We start from the raw sequence: 19,377 nt of genomic DNA on the forward strand, positions 1-19,377 counted from the left end.
CAACATTTTGATGAAGCAAGAGGTGATTTTGGACCTTGTGTTTGGAATTAGGGCCCACACACAGGTCTTAGTGCAATCGATTCCAGGGCAGATGGTTGAGGAGACATCGACCTATGTCATGAAGCCACCAAAACCTCCCTGCCCTTCCGGGTGTCTCCAGAGACACTTCTCAGCCTACAGAACACAGACCTGCGGGGAAAGAAGATGAGCCCTATTCCACCTGCGCTCTGGTGAATTGTCAGTGTGGTGTCCCACGGTTCTTTTTCCTCCGAAAGTGATTAGACTTTCTCCATCTCAATCTGCTGGTGGTAGTGCCTCGCCTGCCGCTGGCCAACATTCAGCTTGTACACGGAGCTCTTGTGCTGGCACCTGTGGTAACCCCACACGGCCCCCACACTTGCCAGGAGCAGCAGCAGGCACAGGACTGTGACAATGGTGGCGATCACGGGGCCTCTGCTGAGGCTGGGACACTCGTCTCCCACACAGGGCTCCAGAGTTGGAAGAAGCTCTGCCTCACTTGCACCTGGCCCAGGGCCTTCCTGTCCTAGGAAGTCCTCAGACAGCAGGTAGGGGAAGCTGTCCTGGACCTCAGGAGCAGTGGTTTCCACTGGCAGCATGGTGGCCTCGGTGCTAGTTGAGGGGATGTGGGTAGGCATCTGGTGGATAGCAGTTGTTGTCATTGTCTCCAGGGTCGAGTGGCTGAGTTCGTGGGGTGGGGTGGTCGTGGGAGACTCGCCTGTGGTGAGTCTCCAAGGTAGAGTTGGCTGGTACTTGGTGGAGTCATCATCCCTAATGGGGGGACCCTCTGTCTCAGACACGTTCATGGGCCTGAGAGCCAATGCCTCCACATCTAGCATTTGAGATGGAGGAACTGAACTGTGGCTCATGTCCTCACTTGGTGTGAGAGCGGTGCTCCTGGCCTTCTTGACTTCCACGAGGATGGGCTGATCAGGAGTCACGAGAACACTTTCATCCTGTCCTACTGACCCATCCCCCTTGTCCCCCTCATCCTCCCCTTCTACCTCCTCTTTCCTCCAAGCCTTGTCCGTCACAGGGTACCCATCTAACCAGGACTCATCACTGCTGCTTACCACCGGGTCTCCTGCCCTGCTGTCATTTCTGTCCACAAAAGGCCCCAAGGGGCCCTCAGTGCTACCATAGATCACCTTGGTTTCGGGTTCACCTGGGACCAGTTTCGCTCCACTGTGACTGTCTCCAGCAGGAAACTGCTTTTTGGTGTCATCATCCACATCCTTTTCCAACTCAGGCTTGTGGAAAGTCTCAGCAGGAAACCAGAGCGAGTACTTCTGGTTTAGTTGGGATTTTGGCCAGTCTGTGGGGACACTGCTCTCAGGGCCAGACAAGCCTGTGGTTGGCCCAAATGCTTTATCCCAGGCTGCATGTTCCTTCCCCACAGAAATGGAGACCAGACGGTCTTGCTTTGGGGCCTCCTCAGAGGCTTCTTCCTGACCTCTGTCCTCTTCTGCCTCTGTCCGGGAATCTTCCATGAGCTCTTTGAATGACACAGATCTGTCATCAGGGAAATTATCTTCATAGTCGATAAGTGCCTCAGCTTCCTCTGGAAGGAAAGAGGGAAAGATTTCATTAGGCCAAAGGCACAGAGTCAGTGAGAACATCAGACACGGAAATGAGAAGCACAAGGACAGGAAGAGAATAAATAATAGTGTTAGGGCTCCCAGGTGATATGACTGTGTGTCATAGATAACCCCAGAGAACCTTCAAAGAAACCATTACAATTAATATGTGAGTTTGTCAAGGACATTGGGTCTACATTCAATAAAAAGCATCAGATATGTCTAGATACTCGCAATAAACAGAAAACAAAAAATGTAAAGGATGTCATTTACAAGTATATGAAAAAAAAATCAAACGCCTAAGAATAAATCTAACTAAAAGTTTGTAAGACTTCTACATGGGTCAGGACAAAATATTGATGTATAAAACTAAAGACCTAAGTAAATGAAGAAATATACCATGACCATATAATGGAAGGCTCAAATGTTCCAGTTTGTCCAAATTGATCTATATGGATTTAATACAGTTCTAAATAAAAATCTCAGACAACAAACTGATGTTAAAATGTATGGAAATGCAACAGACCAAGAATAGACAAAGCAATCTTGAAAAAGAAGAAAAACCTGGAAGACCTCCGCTACAAGATTTGAAGACTTACTGCAAAACTGGATTACTTTTCAAAGCTGTGGTATTGCCACAAGGATAGCTTATTGGACTGTATTAAATTAAGAACTTCTGATCATCAAAAGCCACCATGAAGAGTTGGGGAAGATATTTGCAATTCATGTAACCTCCAAAGGGCTTGTATCCAGAAATTAAAAACAGCACATGCCAATCAGTACTAAATAGACGAAGAAGAGTTGGCAAGATGCGTGAATTGGTGCATCACAAAAAAAGCTAACCAAAGACTCATTACACATGTGAGAGGGTGTGCAACCTCACTAATAAGAGAGAAATGCTAATTATAGTCACAATGAGATACAACTGCACAGTCCCACATGGTATAGACAGACTGACAGTAGCAAGTGTTAACAAGGATAGAAAGCACTGTTAGTGGGAGTATGAATTGGCACAACCACTATGGAAAACTGGGCATTCCTACTAAAATTGAACATATGGGAGCAACATGGCAATTCTATCCCTAAATATACACTCAACAGTAATAGTTCATATGGGCACCAAAATTCATGTACAAGAATGTTCATAATTGCCACAACTGGAAACAATAAGAAGGTCCATTAACTGCAGAACTGATACATAAATTATAGTACATTCATTCAATGAAAATCAGTGAAAATGAGCCAACCATAGCTTTTCACAACGACATAGATGGATGAGCCAGAATGCTGAGCAAAACAAGCCAGGCAATTGTGGTGATTCATTTGCACCAGGTTTTAAACCAAACAGAACCAGCTTATGCTATTCGAAGCCAGGATGGTGGCTACACTTGAGCTGAAAAGAGAGGGTAAGGACTGGGTCTGGGTGCAAGCAGGGACTTGGGGATGCTGGTATCATTCTACTTTTTAAAATTTATTTTTTGGGGCTGGGGATGTGGCTCAAGCGGTAGCGAGCTTGCCTGGCATGCATGCGGCCCGGGTTCGAGCCTCAGCACCACATACAAACAAAGATGAGTCCGCCGAGAATTAAAAAAAAAAAAAAAAATTAAAAAAAAAAAATTTATTTTTTGTTGGTGCATTATAATTACCCACAATAGTGGGATTCATCATGTCATATTTGTGCTTGCACATAACCCAATTTGATCAATCTCATTCCCAGTACCTTCCTTTCCCTTCCAACATGATATTTCTTGGCCTTGTAGTGATTAAATTTCTTTGTTATTTTTTTTTTATCATCTGCTGATCTGTTGCTTTACAATTTGTCGTAACTAATTTTTTTAAAAATGCATGTTTGAAAATATGGATCTCTTCTTTGTAGGACTTTCTAAGTGGGACTGTGCTGCAAAATATTCTGAATCCAACTGAGTAAAGACAGAGGCGCCATAGTTAGAAGACCAGAATATAAGAATAGCTTCAAGTGACAGAATCATGCAGGTCAGGAAGGCTCCAGAAACTGGTATCCTCCGAAGAGAGGAGCACTTTAGGTTTTATCTCTCTTAATTGTCTTTGAAAGTCAAGTCTTATTGGAAAACATTTTAGATATTAAAACAGAAGAGTTCCTCCATTTCACTTCGTAACTTCAAAAGAACACAATGCAAAGTGCTCCAGAATCTCAGTCTACAATGAACACTACCGTGCCGTGTGGTATATTTCTGGACTCTGAAACAAGGCTCATGGCTATCTGGCTTATTCCTAAAGATTCTTAGAGAACAAGACTCTATATCTTGCTTATTTAATGACTTGTAGAGTTGTATATAACATTTTTTAATCTTTCTGATAAAATTCAAGCCCATTCAATGGACTTGTGTCCTCGGCCCCAAATGGAAAAAAATGAAGAGCAAACATGGCTGATAAATGTCAATGTTTTATGCTTAGAAAAGGAAAGTCTCATAATTGTTTCAGGGGACCTTCCACCATAGTGTGTCCTACTCACAAATTCCTAGACAAAAACTATCAGATGGCTGGGCCATTTGACTAGTCTTGTAGAATTCCAACCCAGGGTCCTGGTGTTGACTCTGTGCACATTTCCTGTCACATCATCGCTCCAAGAATTGCACTAGCCAGCTCCTTCACCAAACAAACCCCACTGAGCACATGGGACAGACTCTCCCAGATTTGCAACATAGCAAGCTGAATTTCAAAGGTCTTCTGTGTGTAGAAGCTAAATAAGCATTGAGTTTTGCATTTAAGAAGTATCTTTCTTTAAAATACAATAAAATGAAATAAAGGCCATTGAGACAAAACTTTTTTTTTTCTAAAATCGATACAGAACACATAGACAAATCATACTGACTCCAGATGGAGATTTGAGAAGGCTGAGTTAAATCTTCGACTGCAGGATGAGGTGGTTAGACTGTTTGCTCACACAACTGTGTTTACTGATAGGGCTGTGACAGAATGATTGCCAAAAGAGCCACAGTTCTCCACTCTTTCCTTTATCAAATCCTTTTGTCATTTGACTTTGCAACTCTTCCCATCAAGAGGTGGGGCCCATTTTCCATCTCTGTAGTCTATATTTGCCTCATCATCTGTTTTGACCCATAGAAGGCAGTGGAAGTCTTGCATGCCTCCCTTTTCCTTTTTGGAACCCTGCGGGCTGCATGTGAACAAGCCCAAGACACTGAAGGATGAGAGACCACATGCAGGAGAGATGAGTGTCCCAACTGAGGTCACCCCAGACCAGTCAACTCCAGCTGACCTGGAAACTAACCATGTTCACTTTGGTGATCCCGATCAACACCAGAAGAACAGTGCAGCCGAGCCCAGCCTCAACTGCTGATTCAAAGAATTGGAGCCAAATAAATGTCTGTTGTTTGAAGTCACTAAGTTTTAGGGGGATGGTCTACCACATGAAAAAAAGCTAACTAATACACTAGCTATGAGTTGCTTGAGGGAAAAGACCTAGACATTGTGTCCCTGAGTGGAACAGTGCCTGACCTATTACAGGCATTCCTATAGATATGCTTGAGCCAGTTGAAAAAGTAAATGATTCTGGCAGGGGGAAGTTTGCAGTAGCTCAAACCCTGAGATTCTCTTCATCCCTGCTTCATAACTGCTTAGCACCAAGACCTATTTCCAGCAGTGGTCTCCCAAACACAAAGGGACTGTGTGACCATTTCCAAAATATGAGGAATTAGTTATTTGCACCTCTAGTCTGTCATAAGCCCCAAAGATCTTCTGAAAAGATGCCATTGTTGAAGATCTAGTTGAATACTTGTAAATACACACAGGCAAGAACCACACACACACACACACACACACACACACACACACACTTCCTTACTTGCTGAGAACATCTATTTTCTTCCTAGCTTCTCCTTGGTGCCTTGGTCTCTATCAATTTAAAAGGGCATGCAGTAGAACTTCCTCTTCATTGCTAGTAGATTCACCATAACAAGGCAGAGAGGTGAATTCTTTTCATCAGAATTTACCCTTAATGCAAAGAAACTTGACTCTCCTCACATCTGACAGGTCATTTTTCTGCCCCACATCTGCTACATCCAATTTGCTTTTAATTAAAAAAAAATGGTTAAAAACAATAGCTTTTCTGTATACCAATAATGAACACCCTGGGAAAGAAATCAGGAAAATGATTTTCACTCACAATATCTTCAGAAAAACATCAAGGAGATGAAAAACTTTGACAAGAAAGATTACAGAATGCTGAAAAAAGGAATTGAAGAAGACACTGAAAAAATGGGGCGATCTCCCATGTTCGTGGATTGGCAGAATCAATATTGCTAAAATGGCCATATTGCCAAAAGTGATGTACAGATTCAATGCAATCCCTATTAAATGCCAATGATATTTTTCATAGAATTAGAAAATCCAGTCCTAAAATTCATATGGAGGAAGAAAAGACCCAGAGTGACCAAAGCAATCCTGAACAAAAAGACCATGCTGGAGGCAGCGCAATACCTGACTTTAAATTATACTACAGAGCCATAATAACAAAACAGAATGATCCTGGAATAAAACAGACACATAGATCAATGGAATAGAATAGAAGACACTAAGACAAACCCAGGCAGCCATAGTCATCAGATACTTGAAATTAGATCCCTATCTCTCACCCTGTACAAAAGTCAATTCAAAATGGACCAAAAACCTAAGTATAAGACCAGAAGCTTTGCAAATACTAAAAGAAAATATAGGGGAAACACTTCAACATATAGGTACAGGCAACCATTTCCTGAATAGGAGTCCTATAGCTCAGGAAATAGTACCAAGGATTAATAAATGTGATAGCATCAAATTAAAAAGCTTTTGCAGAGCAAATGAAACAAGAGACCAAAGAGACAGCCAACATAATTGGAGAAAAAATATTTGCCAACTATTCTTCTGACACAGGATTAATATCCAGAATGGATAAAGAGCTCAAAACAAACAAACAAACAAACCAAAAGATAAAAATATCCCAGTAAATAAATGGGTAAAGGAACAAAACAGACACTTTTCAAAAGAAGTACAAATTGCCAACAATTATGTTTAGTTTTTTGACTACATCATCTGTAGCCACCAAGGACATGCAAATCAAAACTACACTGAGATTCCATCTCACCCCAGTCAGAATGGCAGTCATCAAGAATACAAATAATAAATATTGGTGAGGATATGGGGGAAAAGGGAACTCTTATATACTGTTGATGAGAATGTAAATTAGTACAGCAACTATGGAAATCAATATGGAGGGTCCTCAAAAAACTAAACATAAGAACTACCATAGATCCAGCTATATGACTCCTCAGTATTTATCTGAAAGAATTAAAGTCAGCATACTTTAGAGATGAATGCATACCCAGGTTTATTGTGGCACAATTCACATAGCCAAGTTATGGTACCAGCCTAGGTGTCCATCAGCAAATGAATGGATAAAGAAAATGTGGTATGTATACACAATGGGTTTTTATTCAGCCACATAGAAGAACAAAATTATGTCACCTGCAGGAAAATGATTGGAACTGGAGAACATCATGTTAAGTGAAATAAGCCAGACTCAGAAAGATGGTATTGTATGTTTTCTCTCATACATGGAAACCAGAGGTGTAAAAATCATCATGAATATATATAAGGGAGGCCATGAATGTAAAGAAAGGGAATCATGGAGAGGGGAGAGGGGAAGGTAAAGGGAAGTACTGGAGAGTGAAATTAACTATATTATGCTGTATGCATGTAGGATCATGCCACAGTGAAACTCACCATTCTATATAATTAATGTGCACCAATTTAAAAATTATGTATTATGTGGCACTGTAGAAGAAATTATTATCTTTTGTAAAATAGTATACATTTGCCAATTATCTCCTGGATGTTCTACTGTTGGGGATGAATATCGCTGTGTTCTCACCCAGAACAGTCCTCTTCATCATGGAGCAGGGCAGAAAACAGAAACTCTCCAAGACCATTTTTCCTTGGGAAGTTTTCACTTATTGGAACTCAGAGCCATTACCTCATGCACAATCTGCATCATAAGGCCTCTTACCAGGTGTTATTTTACTAGGGAATATATATTGCCTCATTGAATCCCCAACATACCAAACCATCAAGAACCCACAGCTGATTCTGTTTTATTCCATGGGATTTTTGTCATTCTGGTTCTGGTCTGTATAAATCTAGAGAAGGCATTCATTTTCTTTTTTTCAGGTCATTGACTATAGCTCCCTGACTGTCGAGAGCAATAGACCATCTCCTTGTAAACCTAGCAGAGGCCAAAAGTGATGTAGTCCATGGGTAAATAGAATTCTACCCAAATAACCAACAGCCAAAAAGAAGTGTCACTGTAAACAATATTAAAAATCTTCCAGTGATCAATCTCCCTAAACATAGATGCAAAAATCTCAGTGTTGACAAATTGAATCCAGTAATACATTAACATTGGTAATAAGACTTAAACAGTATATTAAAATGATAATACATTAAGCCCAGTTAGGCTTACCCCAGCAATTTACAATTGGTTTAACTTTTATAAAAAGGAGCTTCAGAAAAGCATTTGACACAAGTCAACCCTTAGAATTGAGAAATAAGGAAACTTCCTGAACCCAGTTTTTAAAAAATGTGCAAAAAGTGATGCTAAAAGGAAAGAATTATTATCATATGCTCCAAAGTGGCTGAATGCTGGGGACATTATACTAAACATTATAATAAGCCAGTTACATAAAAACAAATACCATGTGATTCCACTCAAATGAGGTACCATTAGTGAGATTCATAGATGGAGAGTAGAACGTGGTTACCAGGGACTGAGGGAAGAAGTAAAAGAAAAGTTGTTGTATAATGAATATAGAATTTCAGATTTATAAGATGACAAAGTTCTGGAACTCTTTCACAAGAAGGAAACACTACTGACTTGAACACTTAAAGATGGTTAAGATGGTAGATTTTGTTGTTGTTATGTGTTTTTTATCAAAAATTTTAAAAAGAAAGGATTAACAAATAGAATTACATTAAAATTCTATTCATCAAAGGTACCATGAAGAACATGAAAAAGCAACTTGCCTAACAGAAGACACTTGCAACCATATAGAACACTGTAAGTTCTGGTATCCAGAATAATGTAAAGAACTCTCACAAATAACCGTGAAATGAACAGACAACCCAGTAGAAAATTGGGCAAGTGAACTGAAGAGGCATTTCTCAAATGAGATGTTCAAGCAGACAATACACATATGATAAAGTGTCTGAACAGCATTAATAATCAAGGAAATTGCTGGGCACAGTGGCCCACACCTGTAATCCCAGCGGCTCTGGAGGCTGAGGCAGGAGGATCGCAAGCTCAAAGCCAGCCTCAGCAACGGCAAGACGCTAAGCAACGCAGTGAGACCTAGTCTTTAAATAAAATACAAAATAGTGCTGGGGATGTGGCTCAGTGATCAAGTGCCCCTGCGTTTGGTCCCCAGTACCTCCCCACTGCAAAAATTAAAAAATAAAAATCAAGGAAATTAAAATAAAGTGATACCACAAACATACCCATCAGAATGGGGGGAAAAATCAAGACTGAAAATGCCAATTAGGGATGTGAGGCTCCTGGAACTTTTACGCATTGCTGGTGGACGTGTAAATTTGTACGATCATTTTGAAAACTGGTTGGGCATTATCTACTGAAGTCGAGGGTACACACACCCTGCGATCCAGCAATTTTACTCCTAAGTATATAAATAAAATTACAGAAAATGAAAAAGTCTAGAAGAATGCATGCAACATAAGCCACAAAAGACTACGAGAATCTTCTTGTAATAGTCTCAAACTTGAATCAATGAGGACAGTCATCAACAGGAGGATGGACCACATCATGGCAAAGGAAAAGAATGAACTACAGCTCCCTGGAACGTGGTTATCTCACAGACATAACAGTGGGCAAACAAGAGTACATACTGTACACTTCAAGAAGCAGGGAAAACATAATTTATGGCTTTAGAAGTGTGGAAAGTGGTGATTCTCAGGGAGGTTGTGACTGAAAGGGAGCACCAGGAATGTTCTTGGATTGCTGGCGATGTTCTGCTTCTTAACCTGGGTGATGATTACCCGGGTGTGCTTATGATATGGTAATTCATTGAGCTCTATAACCTTTGATTTTTAAAATGTTCTGCATCATGTTACCCTGAAATAAAATTTAAATAAACAACCAAAAGTACACACTATGTTCCAAGACAAACTGGCACAGAATTTGGCAACCGAATGAAGAAAGGATGGAGAAAGCGTTCAACTGATATCCAGACAGAACAGGCAAATCATACATAATAACAAAAATTAAATCAGACTTGCCTAGAATTTCACCTCAGCATGTTCATTGGTAGAAAAGAACAATGGCGATAATCTTTGAGGGGAAATAAAATGTAATAATAGCCATTTGTTAGATGTCACTCAGATTTATGCTGATAGTAGCCATTCATTCTTCTTAGGAAGTCTGAACTTTGAAATATTTAAAAAATATAGCATGTCATGTGATATTGTGCATGTCTTACTTATGTCCAACTGTGAACTAGTTGCTGCTGGCATTTCAATTAAGAACTCACAGTCCGTTAAAGTCAGCATACCATAGTGACACAGTCACATCAATGTTTATAGCAGCTCAATTCACAATAGCTGACCTATGGAATCAACCGAGGTACCTTCAACAGATGAAAAAATGTGGTATATATATGCATAATGGAATATTACTAAAGCATAAAGAAGAATAAAATTATGGGATTGCTGGTAAATGGATGGAACTGGAGACCCTCATGCTTAGTGAAATAAGCCAATCCCCCCAAATCAAAGGCCAAATGTTCTCTCTAATGTGCAGATGCTAGCACACAATAAGAGGAGGGAGAGGGGCTGAGATAGTAGCTCAGTGGTAGAGCATGTGCCTTGCATGTGTGAGGCACTGGGTTCAATTCTCAGCACCACATAAAAATAAACAAACAAATAGAGGTATAAAAAAAAGGAGGAGGAAGGGAAGAATAGAGTTCATTGGATTAGACAAAAGGGAACAAAGAGAAGGGAGTGAGGATGGGAATAGGAAAGACAGTAGAATGAATCGGACATAACTTTCCTATGTTCATATATGAACACATGACCAGTGAAACTCCACACCATGTACAACCAGAAGAATGGGAAGTTATACTCCATATATGTATAATATGTCAAAATACACTCTACTGTCATGTATATCTAAAAAGAACAACAACAGCAAAAAACCCTCCCAGTCCAGGTGGACACTCAGCATTATTCTCACCAGGAAGTACATCCCCCATTAGCTACAAGTACTTCTGTTATCTATGTACTTTTTTTTTTTTTTTTTTTTTTTTTTTGGAGACAGGGTCTTGCTAAATTTCCCAGGATGGCTTGGAACTCCTGATCCTCTTGCTCAGTCTCCCAAGTAGCTGGGATTACAGGTGTGGGCTACCACACCCAGCTTGATTTACCCATATCTTGAACAAAACCATTGCTTTGTTAATTAGCACCTTGAATACCTGAAATGGCTGTCTATTGGTAAGACAAATGGCCTATTAACTACCATCATAAATATGAGAAGTAGGCTCTCATGGGTAAAATGAAAAGTATGGATAATACCAGGATTGGCTAGAAATATTTGAGAGGTACTTCACAACATGAAATGAGAGGGTACAACCAGTCTGGACTTTAATGGTACCTGAAACTTGAACACTACATGGTCTCGGTTTGGGACCAATGTGTTATGAACCAGGACTGGGAGCAGCATCCATCCATCACCATCCATGCAGAACAGGGTCATCTCTGTGGCCTTGCACTGATCAGGCCACCCTGCTCTTGCTGCCCGATTCCCCTCTAGCCCAGGAACTCCCTGAGAACAAGTCATGTCCTCTCTGCCTTTCTATCCCCATGGTTCATGGTATGGAGTAGACACTGCATAAATGCTTGTTGAATGAATAAATGAGGAAGTGAAGAGGTGAATATATGAGTTTTTATAGAGCTTGATTCAGTCTGGAAGTCCATCAGGGAGGGCAATATATAATTTTTTTTTTAATGATGGAGGCAAAAAATGATAAATGAATAAATGACCTTTGAGTTCCAGTACTGGGCGTAAGTAATGTCTGATTAATTTTCCCTCCTGTGTAATCTATCCCACAAGCTTAACAATGTGAAGTCTTAAAGTACTTGGAATATGGGGAGGAGATGAGCTATGGTCTCCAACCCCACCCTTCCTTGTGTGAGAAACACTGGCCCCAGTTGGAAAAAGTCAGCCCACTCAAGCTGTGGGCAGGCCTGGCTTCACTTGGCCCCTTTCCGGGTCAGCCTGAGCTGTGTGTGTGTGTGTGTGTGCGCGTGTGTGTGTTAGTGTGTGTGTGTGTTAGTGTGTGTCTGAGATTCTGCTCCCTGAGGCTAGAGCACTCCCGACAGCAGCCCAGGGCCCCTGAGTCAAGCTCTTCCTGTCTCCCCAGGTCTGCAGGTCAAGCTCCTGGCTCAGAAGCAGGTTCTCACTATGTCCCAGTGTTCCCAAGACCTCACAAGGACAACTGAGTGTTTACAAAACAGCCTCCTCATGAAAAAGCATCCCAAGCCTATTTTCTCCTCATAGGAAACAGTGAAATTTTGTTATTCACTGAATTTCAACCAAAAAGCAAATTCTGCCCTTAAGATGAAGAGGCCCAGCACTCTGCCTGTGGAGATGCTATTTCTCTCACTTCCTCTCTGCTTTCCTGAGTCTGCACTCTCAAATCACCCAGCAAGCCCTCCCCACCCCACCCCGCCTCTCCTAGGAAACCTGGGCTAACACAACATGGGGCCTCTGATTTAGACGAGCAATTCTAGGAAATGTAAGCTTTGTGGGTTCCCCTGGCAGACTCCAGATCGTTCATTTGTGCATTTATATTTGACTGCTACTTTTAGAAGACAGGAGAACACAGATATAAATCAGGAACAAAGGAGGCTTTCCTAGCATACCTGAGGCTTTGGGTTGAGTCCCCAGTAAAACACACACACACACACACACACACACACACACAAAACCAGGAGTGAATAGAGAAGACTGATCTGTGCACTGACAGCTTGTTGTTGTTGTTTTTTTAAGCATTTGGTCATCTATATGTGAATCTATTTTTTTAAAAATATTTTCTTAGTTGTAGATGGACACAATACCTCTATTTGTTTATTTTTATGTGGTGCTAGATCCAACCCAGTGCCTCACGCACGCTCGGCAAGTGTTCTACCACTGAGCCACAATATTTTTTATATTTAAAGTATACAAAACAATATCATGGGATACATATAGATAGTAAATCGATTACTATAATGAAGCAAATATGAACCTACCCAACATCTCACAGTTACCTTTTTTTGGTTTGCATTTATAGCAGGAGCAGCTAAAATCTATTTATTTAGTATGAATTCCATATACAGTACGATTACATTACATATAGTTCTTATGTCTAAATCTGTAGACTTGAGCCCAGGGCAATGGGCTGTGCCTGTAGTCCCAGCTCCTAGGGAGGCCGAGGCAGGAGGATTGCTTGAGCCCAGGTGTTCCAGACCAATCTCGGCAACATAAAGTTGCCATCTCAAAACACACACACACACACACACACACACAGGAATCTCTAGACTTGTTCCGCCTATATGTCTGCTACTATGTGCCCCCCTGATCTAGTCTGGTTTTGCCCAGCCTCCACCCTGTTTTGTTCTCTATTTGAATGTCTGCATTTCTTATTAGGGTGCTAAATATACCTGTCATAGCCCAGAACCCTGGGGTTCTCTTCATGCTGCCACTTCCCATCTTTTTCATGTTATTGCATTTCGGGAAGCTTCTTTTTTCCCTCTGGTCTTGGCTACACAGCCTTTAAAAATAGTAATTTTAAAAACGACAACCAGACATACCAGAAATAACCAGTGGTTCAATAAGCCTCTGAACAAATATGGTAAGATTGACAAGGAACTTCTAAATTCGGTTTCAGTCTCATGCATGATTCTATGAAGGAAATCAACTCCAAAAGATGGAGAAAAACAGAAATTGAAGTTAATGGAAGAAAATGAAAGAATGCCTTTAGATAAGAGAGAGAATAGAGCAGAAGAACTTTCTGAGACGGCAGCAAGCTTGAAAGGGGCGTCACCCTGAGGCCCCAGAGTAATCACATCTATACAATGTAGTCTCTGGACTGAGACACATCTGGTTCAAATCCTGTGCCTTTCCAGCCATGAGACAGGCAAGTTGCCTGTAAATTGAAGCTAGCCATTTCTACTTTTGGACTTGTGAATATTAAATGAGATAAAGTATGGATAATTCCTATCACAGTGAGGGGCGCAGGAGACTTGAGGATAATGGGTACGCTCTGTATTTTGGTTGTGGTTTCATGCATATAGACGTCTGTGATAACTCAGATAATTTTTTTATTTCAGATATGTCCAGTTTATCGTATGCTAGTAAGCCTTAAACAAAGGTTTGGGGTGGGGGACCCATGAGACAGATGGTGTGGAGCAAGCATTTGGTTTAGGATTGCTTTTTGCTCAGTACCTCACTGGGGAATGTGTCTTATTTCCATGGCTGAGTCAGACTGGGGAAGGGAAAAAAGAAAGGCTGTATATTTATATTTGTTAATAGACTCAGAGTTAGCGGGGCTGGTAGAGGGCCGTTAGGCTTGGTGACAATTGCTTTCCTGATATTATACCAGAAGCACACATAGAACTTACGAAACTTGGGGTGGAAGGTCTCAGTGGCCTGAGTCAGTCTTAACACTTGGTGGCAGATGCCCTGTGGAGTTTTCCAGGTGGAGCAAGGGGTATATCATGGAGGAAGAGTCCCTGAGTGTCACTGCAGCTGTTCTCTCCCACTCCAACCACACAGACAGGATGAATGGCCTCACCTGGAGCCAGGGGGCCAAGGTCACAGGACCACCAAGTACTGAGGTCAGGAGAGAGAAGAGGTGTTGGAGACAATGTGAGATGACAACATGGAGTGGGAGAGTGTTCCGAATGCCACCTTGGAAAGGCCAACGCTGGTATCACGTGGCCTGGCACAGAGACTGTTCCTAGGGTGCTGGTGGCCAAGGAGAAAACATGGCTTTGAAGATGAACATGGGATGGCACAATCAGCAGCCCAGAGGAAACCAGATCCAGGATGAAATCGGAGGCATACATATTTAAGGAGAAAGCATCCGGATTTTTCTGTAATCAGAGCAAACACCAATTATAGTTAGATACTGAGTACACAAGAGAGGTATGCCAGACATTTCCTGCTGCCCAGCTGGGAATGGAAATCCAAGAGGAAGGTGTGTGGATTTGGACACAGAACAGAAGACTAAATGGTCAGATCCAGACCAGGGTTCTAAGGTCCAAAGCTAGAGAAATACCAACAGAGGGGAGAAAATATCAGGTAAAGTGAGTCCTTACCCATTTAGATTAACGTTCAAGGCTAAAAGAACCTCAGGAACCCCATGTGGGTAACTATGTGATAAACAGTACTCATTTTTCCTTCCTTCCTTCCTTCCTTCCTTCCTTCCTTCCTTCCTTCCTTCCTTCCTCCCTCCCTCCCTCCCTTCCTTCCTTCCTTCCTTCCTTCCTTCTTTTCTCTGCATGGTGCTGGGGATTGAACCTAGGAATACTTCACCACTGAGCCACATCCCCATCCCCTTTCATTTTATCTTAAGATAGGGCCTCCCTAAGTTGCTGAGGCTAGCCTCAATCTTGCAATCTTCCTACCTCTATCTCCAGAGTAGCTGGGATTACAGGTGTGTGCCACTGCACCTGGCTAAGGACTCGTTTTTTCATAAGAGCAAATTAAGGATCAGGAAAGTGAAGAGGATTGTTCATTCTCTAGGATTGTAATCCTTTCCATCATCGTTTAAATAAGCTCAAGTCTCTTAAAAAGACATCATGTTAAAGATAACAACTAATCAAGCAAGAAAACAAATTCCCACAAACCTCCTTGGACCCCTGATTTAGTTATATTCTCTGTGTCTTCCCTAGTTCTTTTCATAAACAGTAGAAAATCGAGAGCAAGTTGCTTGCCCTTGGCCCTCATCCTCACCACCTCTGAGGCCAATGTACACTCTCACTTTCATTTCTTTAAATTCTCAGGAAACATGCCTTCTTTAGAAGGTCACCTTTGGCAACACCTCTATTTTCAGCTTCCCTGCTACCTGGTTATCTTCTGCTTCACCATCTCCTTTGAGGCACCCAATTATTAGTGTTTCCATCAGGGTAGGGAGTGTTTGACTCAACTTTGTACACATAACACAGAGGATCCTGCCAAATGATGGGATGTGAAATGAGTGAACAGATGAAGAGCCAACCAGCTAGTTAATATCCAAACCCAGATGCAGCCAACACTGACCCTTCCCCCAAATGACCTTTCTCCAATTTGAAGCAATTCCCTAATTTTAAAAAATGTTGATGTTCACTAGAATAGATAAATGTACGAAGTAGTGAAATATCAGCTGAACATATTCTTTTTTTTTTTTTAAATACTGTCCTTTTGCCATTTTTTAAAAAAATATTTATTTTTTAGTTTTCGGCGGACACAACATCTTTGTTTGTATGTGGTGCTGAGGATCGAACCCGGGCCGCACGCATGCCAGGCGAGCGCGCTACCGCTTGAGCCACATCTCCAGCCCCAGCTGAACATATTCTTACAGCATACGTGCACATAGAGATTTCTTGGAATAACACAAGAGACTTTTAAATGTCCAATTACAGAGCAATGAAAACTGTAACCGTCTGTATACTCAGTCAAGTGCAGAAGCCAGAATTCTTTGCTCAGCAGCTGAAAGCGTTCGGAACTCTGCATTGCAGTGAGAAAATAAACACCATTTCCAACACACAAAACCTGCATTTAGTTCTCCTTCTGCTGGGGCTAGTAAACAACCCATTTGGCTGGGGTGTGGCACATGGGCTGGTGCAACTTCTGCACCTCATGAGAAATTAATAATTTCAGGGTGAGCAGGCTGCTAGAAGATTCCTCAAAGTATATATTCAGTGCTTGTCCCAGTCTGTGACTTTTTCCTACCACTGTGCAATAAGGCAAGTATATGCACTGAGACAGTTTTTAGAAGCTTTTGTAGCAAATTATTCTTTTTGTATTTGTTCTACATGACAGTAGAATGCACTTGTGAACTTTGACACATTATACAAAAATGGGGTATAATTTCTCATTTTTCTGGTTGTACATGATGTAGAATCACACCAGTCATGCAATCATGTATGCACATAGGGTGATAATGTCTGATTCATTCTACTATCCTTCCTACCCTCATACCCTCCTCCTCTCCCTTCTCTACCTAATCTAAAGTACCTCTATTCTTCCCTAGCTTCCCCCTCTTTCTTGTGAATTAGCATCCAGATATCAGAGAAAACATTCAGTGTTTGGTTTTTTGGCATGATATTTCTATTAGCATGATATTCTCCAGCTATTGTGGGGGGCTAGGAAAAAATAGTTACTTTAGATTAGGTAGAGGGGGAGAGAAGAAAGATGGAAGAATAGAGATACTTTGTAGCAATTTAAAGGAGACTTTTGCCTATTTACTGTAACAAAAATTTGCCTTTATATTGCAATGTATTTTTGGCAGGGTATTGGGGAGTAAACCCAGGGGTGCTTAACCAACACTAAGCCACATCCCCAGACCTTTTTATTTTATTTTATTTTTTTAATTTTGAGACTTGGTAAATTGTTAAGGCTGACTTTGAACTTGCAATCCTCCTGCCTCAGCCTCCTGAGCCACTGGGATTGGAATCTATTTTTATAGTGATTCATTTTTTATTGCATTTTGCTAAAGTATCAGTCAGCCAATGACTAGGAAAAAAATGATAGTCCACACAGAGTTTGAAAAGTAGTGAAATGGACTATTTCAACAAACAAACGTCATTAAAAGGTACTCCAAAAGTAAAGAACTAAGCTACAAAATGGGAAGGAATATTTCTAAAACATGAATTATGATCATGTTATGTGAAAAATCATTTCAAATTTTTAGAAAAACAGGCAAAGTGCTTAAACAAGCTGGGCGTGGTGGCGACTCTGGAGGCTGAGGCAGGAGGATCTCAAGTTCTAAGCCAGGCTCTGCAATTTATCTAGGCTTTAGGTAACTTTGTGCATTCAAAATAAAATTTCAAAATAAATATGAAAAGGGGGACAGGAAATACGGTGGAATGAGATGAACATCATTACCCTGGGTACATGTATGACTGTACATATGATGTGATACTATATCGTGTACAACCAGAGGAAATGAAAAGTTGTGCTGCAATTGGGTACAATGAATCAAAATGCATTCTGCTGTCATATATACCTAATTAATTAAAATTAATAAATTAATAATAAATCATAAATATATATATATATATATATATATATATATATATATATATATATATATATATGAAAAGAGCTGGGGATGTGGCTCAGTGGGTAAGTGTCCCTAGGTTCAATCCCTGGTACCAAAGAAAAAAATTAAAGTATTTAAACGGACATTTTATATGAGGACACTTTAATGCTTAATGAGCCCTCAACTTCACTATCAGCAGAGAAATGAATATCGTGACTAAAGTTACTACAGAACAGCCACCAGATTGGCAATCCTTAAGGTCAGTGAGGATGCTGAACAAGGGCCCTCACACATATCTGGGGGACAGCAAACTGATCAAAATACTTTAGAAAACTTTTTGGCAGCAACTGCTTAAACTAAGACACACATACCCTGTGGGCAGGAATTCCACTCCTAGGAACCAACGGAAAAATGTTCACACCAAAAACCGTTGCAATGTAGCTCATGACAGCCACAAAATAAAAACAAGTTAAATGTCCACCAGCAGCAGACTGGATAAGCTGCTGTGTCCACACTGTGATGGTAAACAGCGGTGAGGACTACAAACCCTTGCTTTAGGGAACGGCCTGGATAACTCTGATGGGTGTTCACTCTGCAGCTCCCATCTGCAGGACACTGCAGGGACAAGCTGTCCTACCAAGGCCTTCAGGAATGCTGTGGCACTGGAATCATTCCCTTCTGAAGAACCATCCCTCACTAGGTACTCAGGTGTTATGGGAGGTGAGGGACCACCCCTGAAGGACTCTTGGGTGACAGCAAGGCATTGTCATTAGGGAACAATTCAGGGTCTGGCGTGAGGTCTCAGACACAGAAGTCATGAGTCCAGGTCTGTGGGGGGAGCTGTTCAAGGTCCCTGGTAGGTGCTGGGCCCCACTGGGGTGGGAAGACCAGGCCTTGCTGTGATGTGAACATAGTGCTCTCTACTTCTGGGGAAATTCCCAAGGGGTTGGGCAGAGGGAAGACTGTAGAGACCTGGAACTCCCGGGAATGTGATGATGGCATTGGAACATCTGGGGAAATCAGATCAGGTTTGGAATTGGAACATCTGGGGAAATTAGATCAGGTTTTTGTTGCTCAGAGTCTACTAGAACTCTTTTTAGTCTCAAGTAAGTATTCAGAATCACACAACTACCACAAGCCACCCCTGGCACCGAAGGGTCCAGGCCAAAAGGTAGACAAGGTGGCGGGTCAGGGCAGGCAGTTGTCACCAGTGGAGAAGCCTGCACAGCTGTCCACACAGCTGTCCTAGAATAGTCTGCTTGCTCCAACCACCACCCTCCAGTCCCTCACAATTGTTCAGGTGCAAGGGAACAGGACTCACATGTATGAGTCCAGATCCACCACTTTTAGAAGTCCCACAAAGACCAATATCCCAATTTATATATATATTAGTTGTAGAAAGACAAATACCTTTAGTTTGTTTATTTATTTTTATGTGGTACTGAGGATTAAACCTA

General features: G+C 41.4%; 1 protein-coding gene across 1 annotated transcript in view; it reads right to left on the reverse strand.

Moving 5' to 3' along the window:
* Window positions 1–216: 216 nt before the first annotated feature.
* The window catches only part of Susd5 (sushi domain containing 5), a 48,594-nt gene continuing 29,433 nt past the window's right edge, over window positions 217–19,377 (reverse strand). The window contains exon 5 of the mRNA XM_027932051.3: window positions 217–1,579. Within this exon, the coding sequence (XP_027787852.3) occupies window positions 279–1,579 (1,301 nt within the window). The 3' untranslated portion in view covers window positions 217–278. The remainder of the gene's footprint in view (window positions 1,580–19,377) is intronic.

Source organism: Marmota flaviventris, chromosome 1, assembly GCF_047511675.1.
Source record: "Marmota flaviventris isolate mMarFla1 chromosome 1, mMarFla1.hap1, whole genome shotgun sequence".
In the NCBI taxonomy this organism is placed as follows: domain Eukaryota; kingdom Metazoa; phylum Chordata; class Mammalia; order Rodentia; family Sciuridae; genus Marmota; species Marmota flaviventris.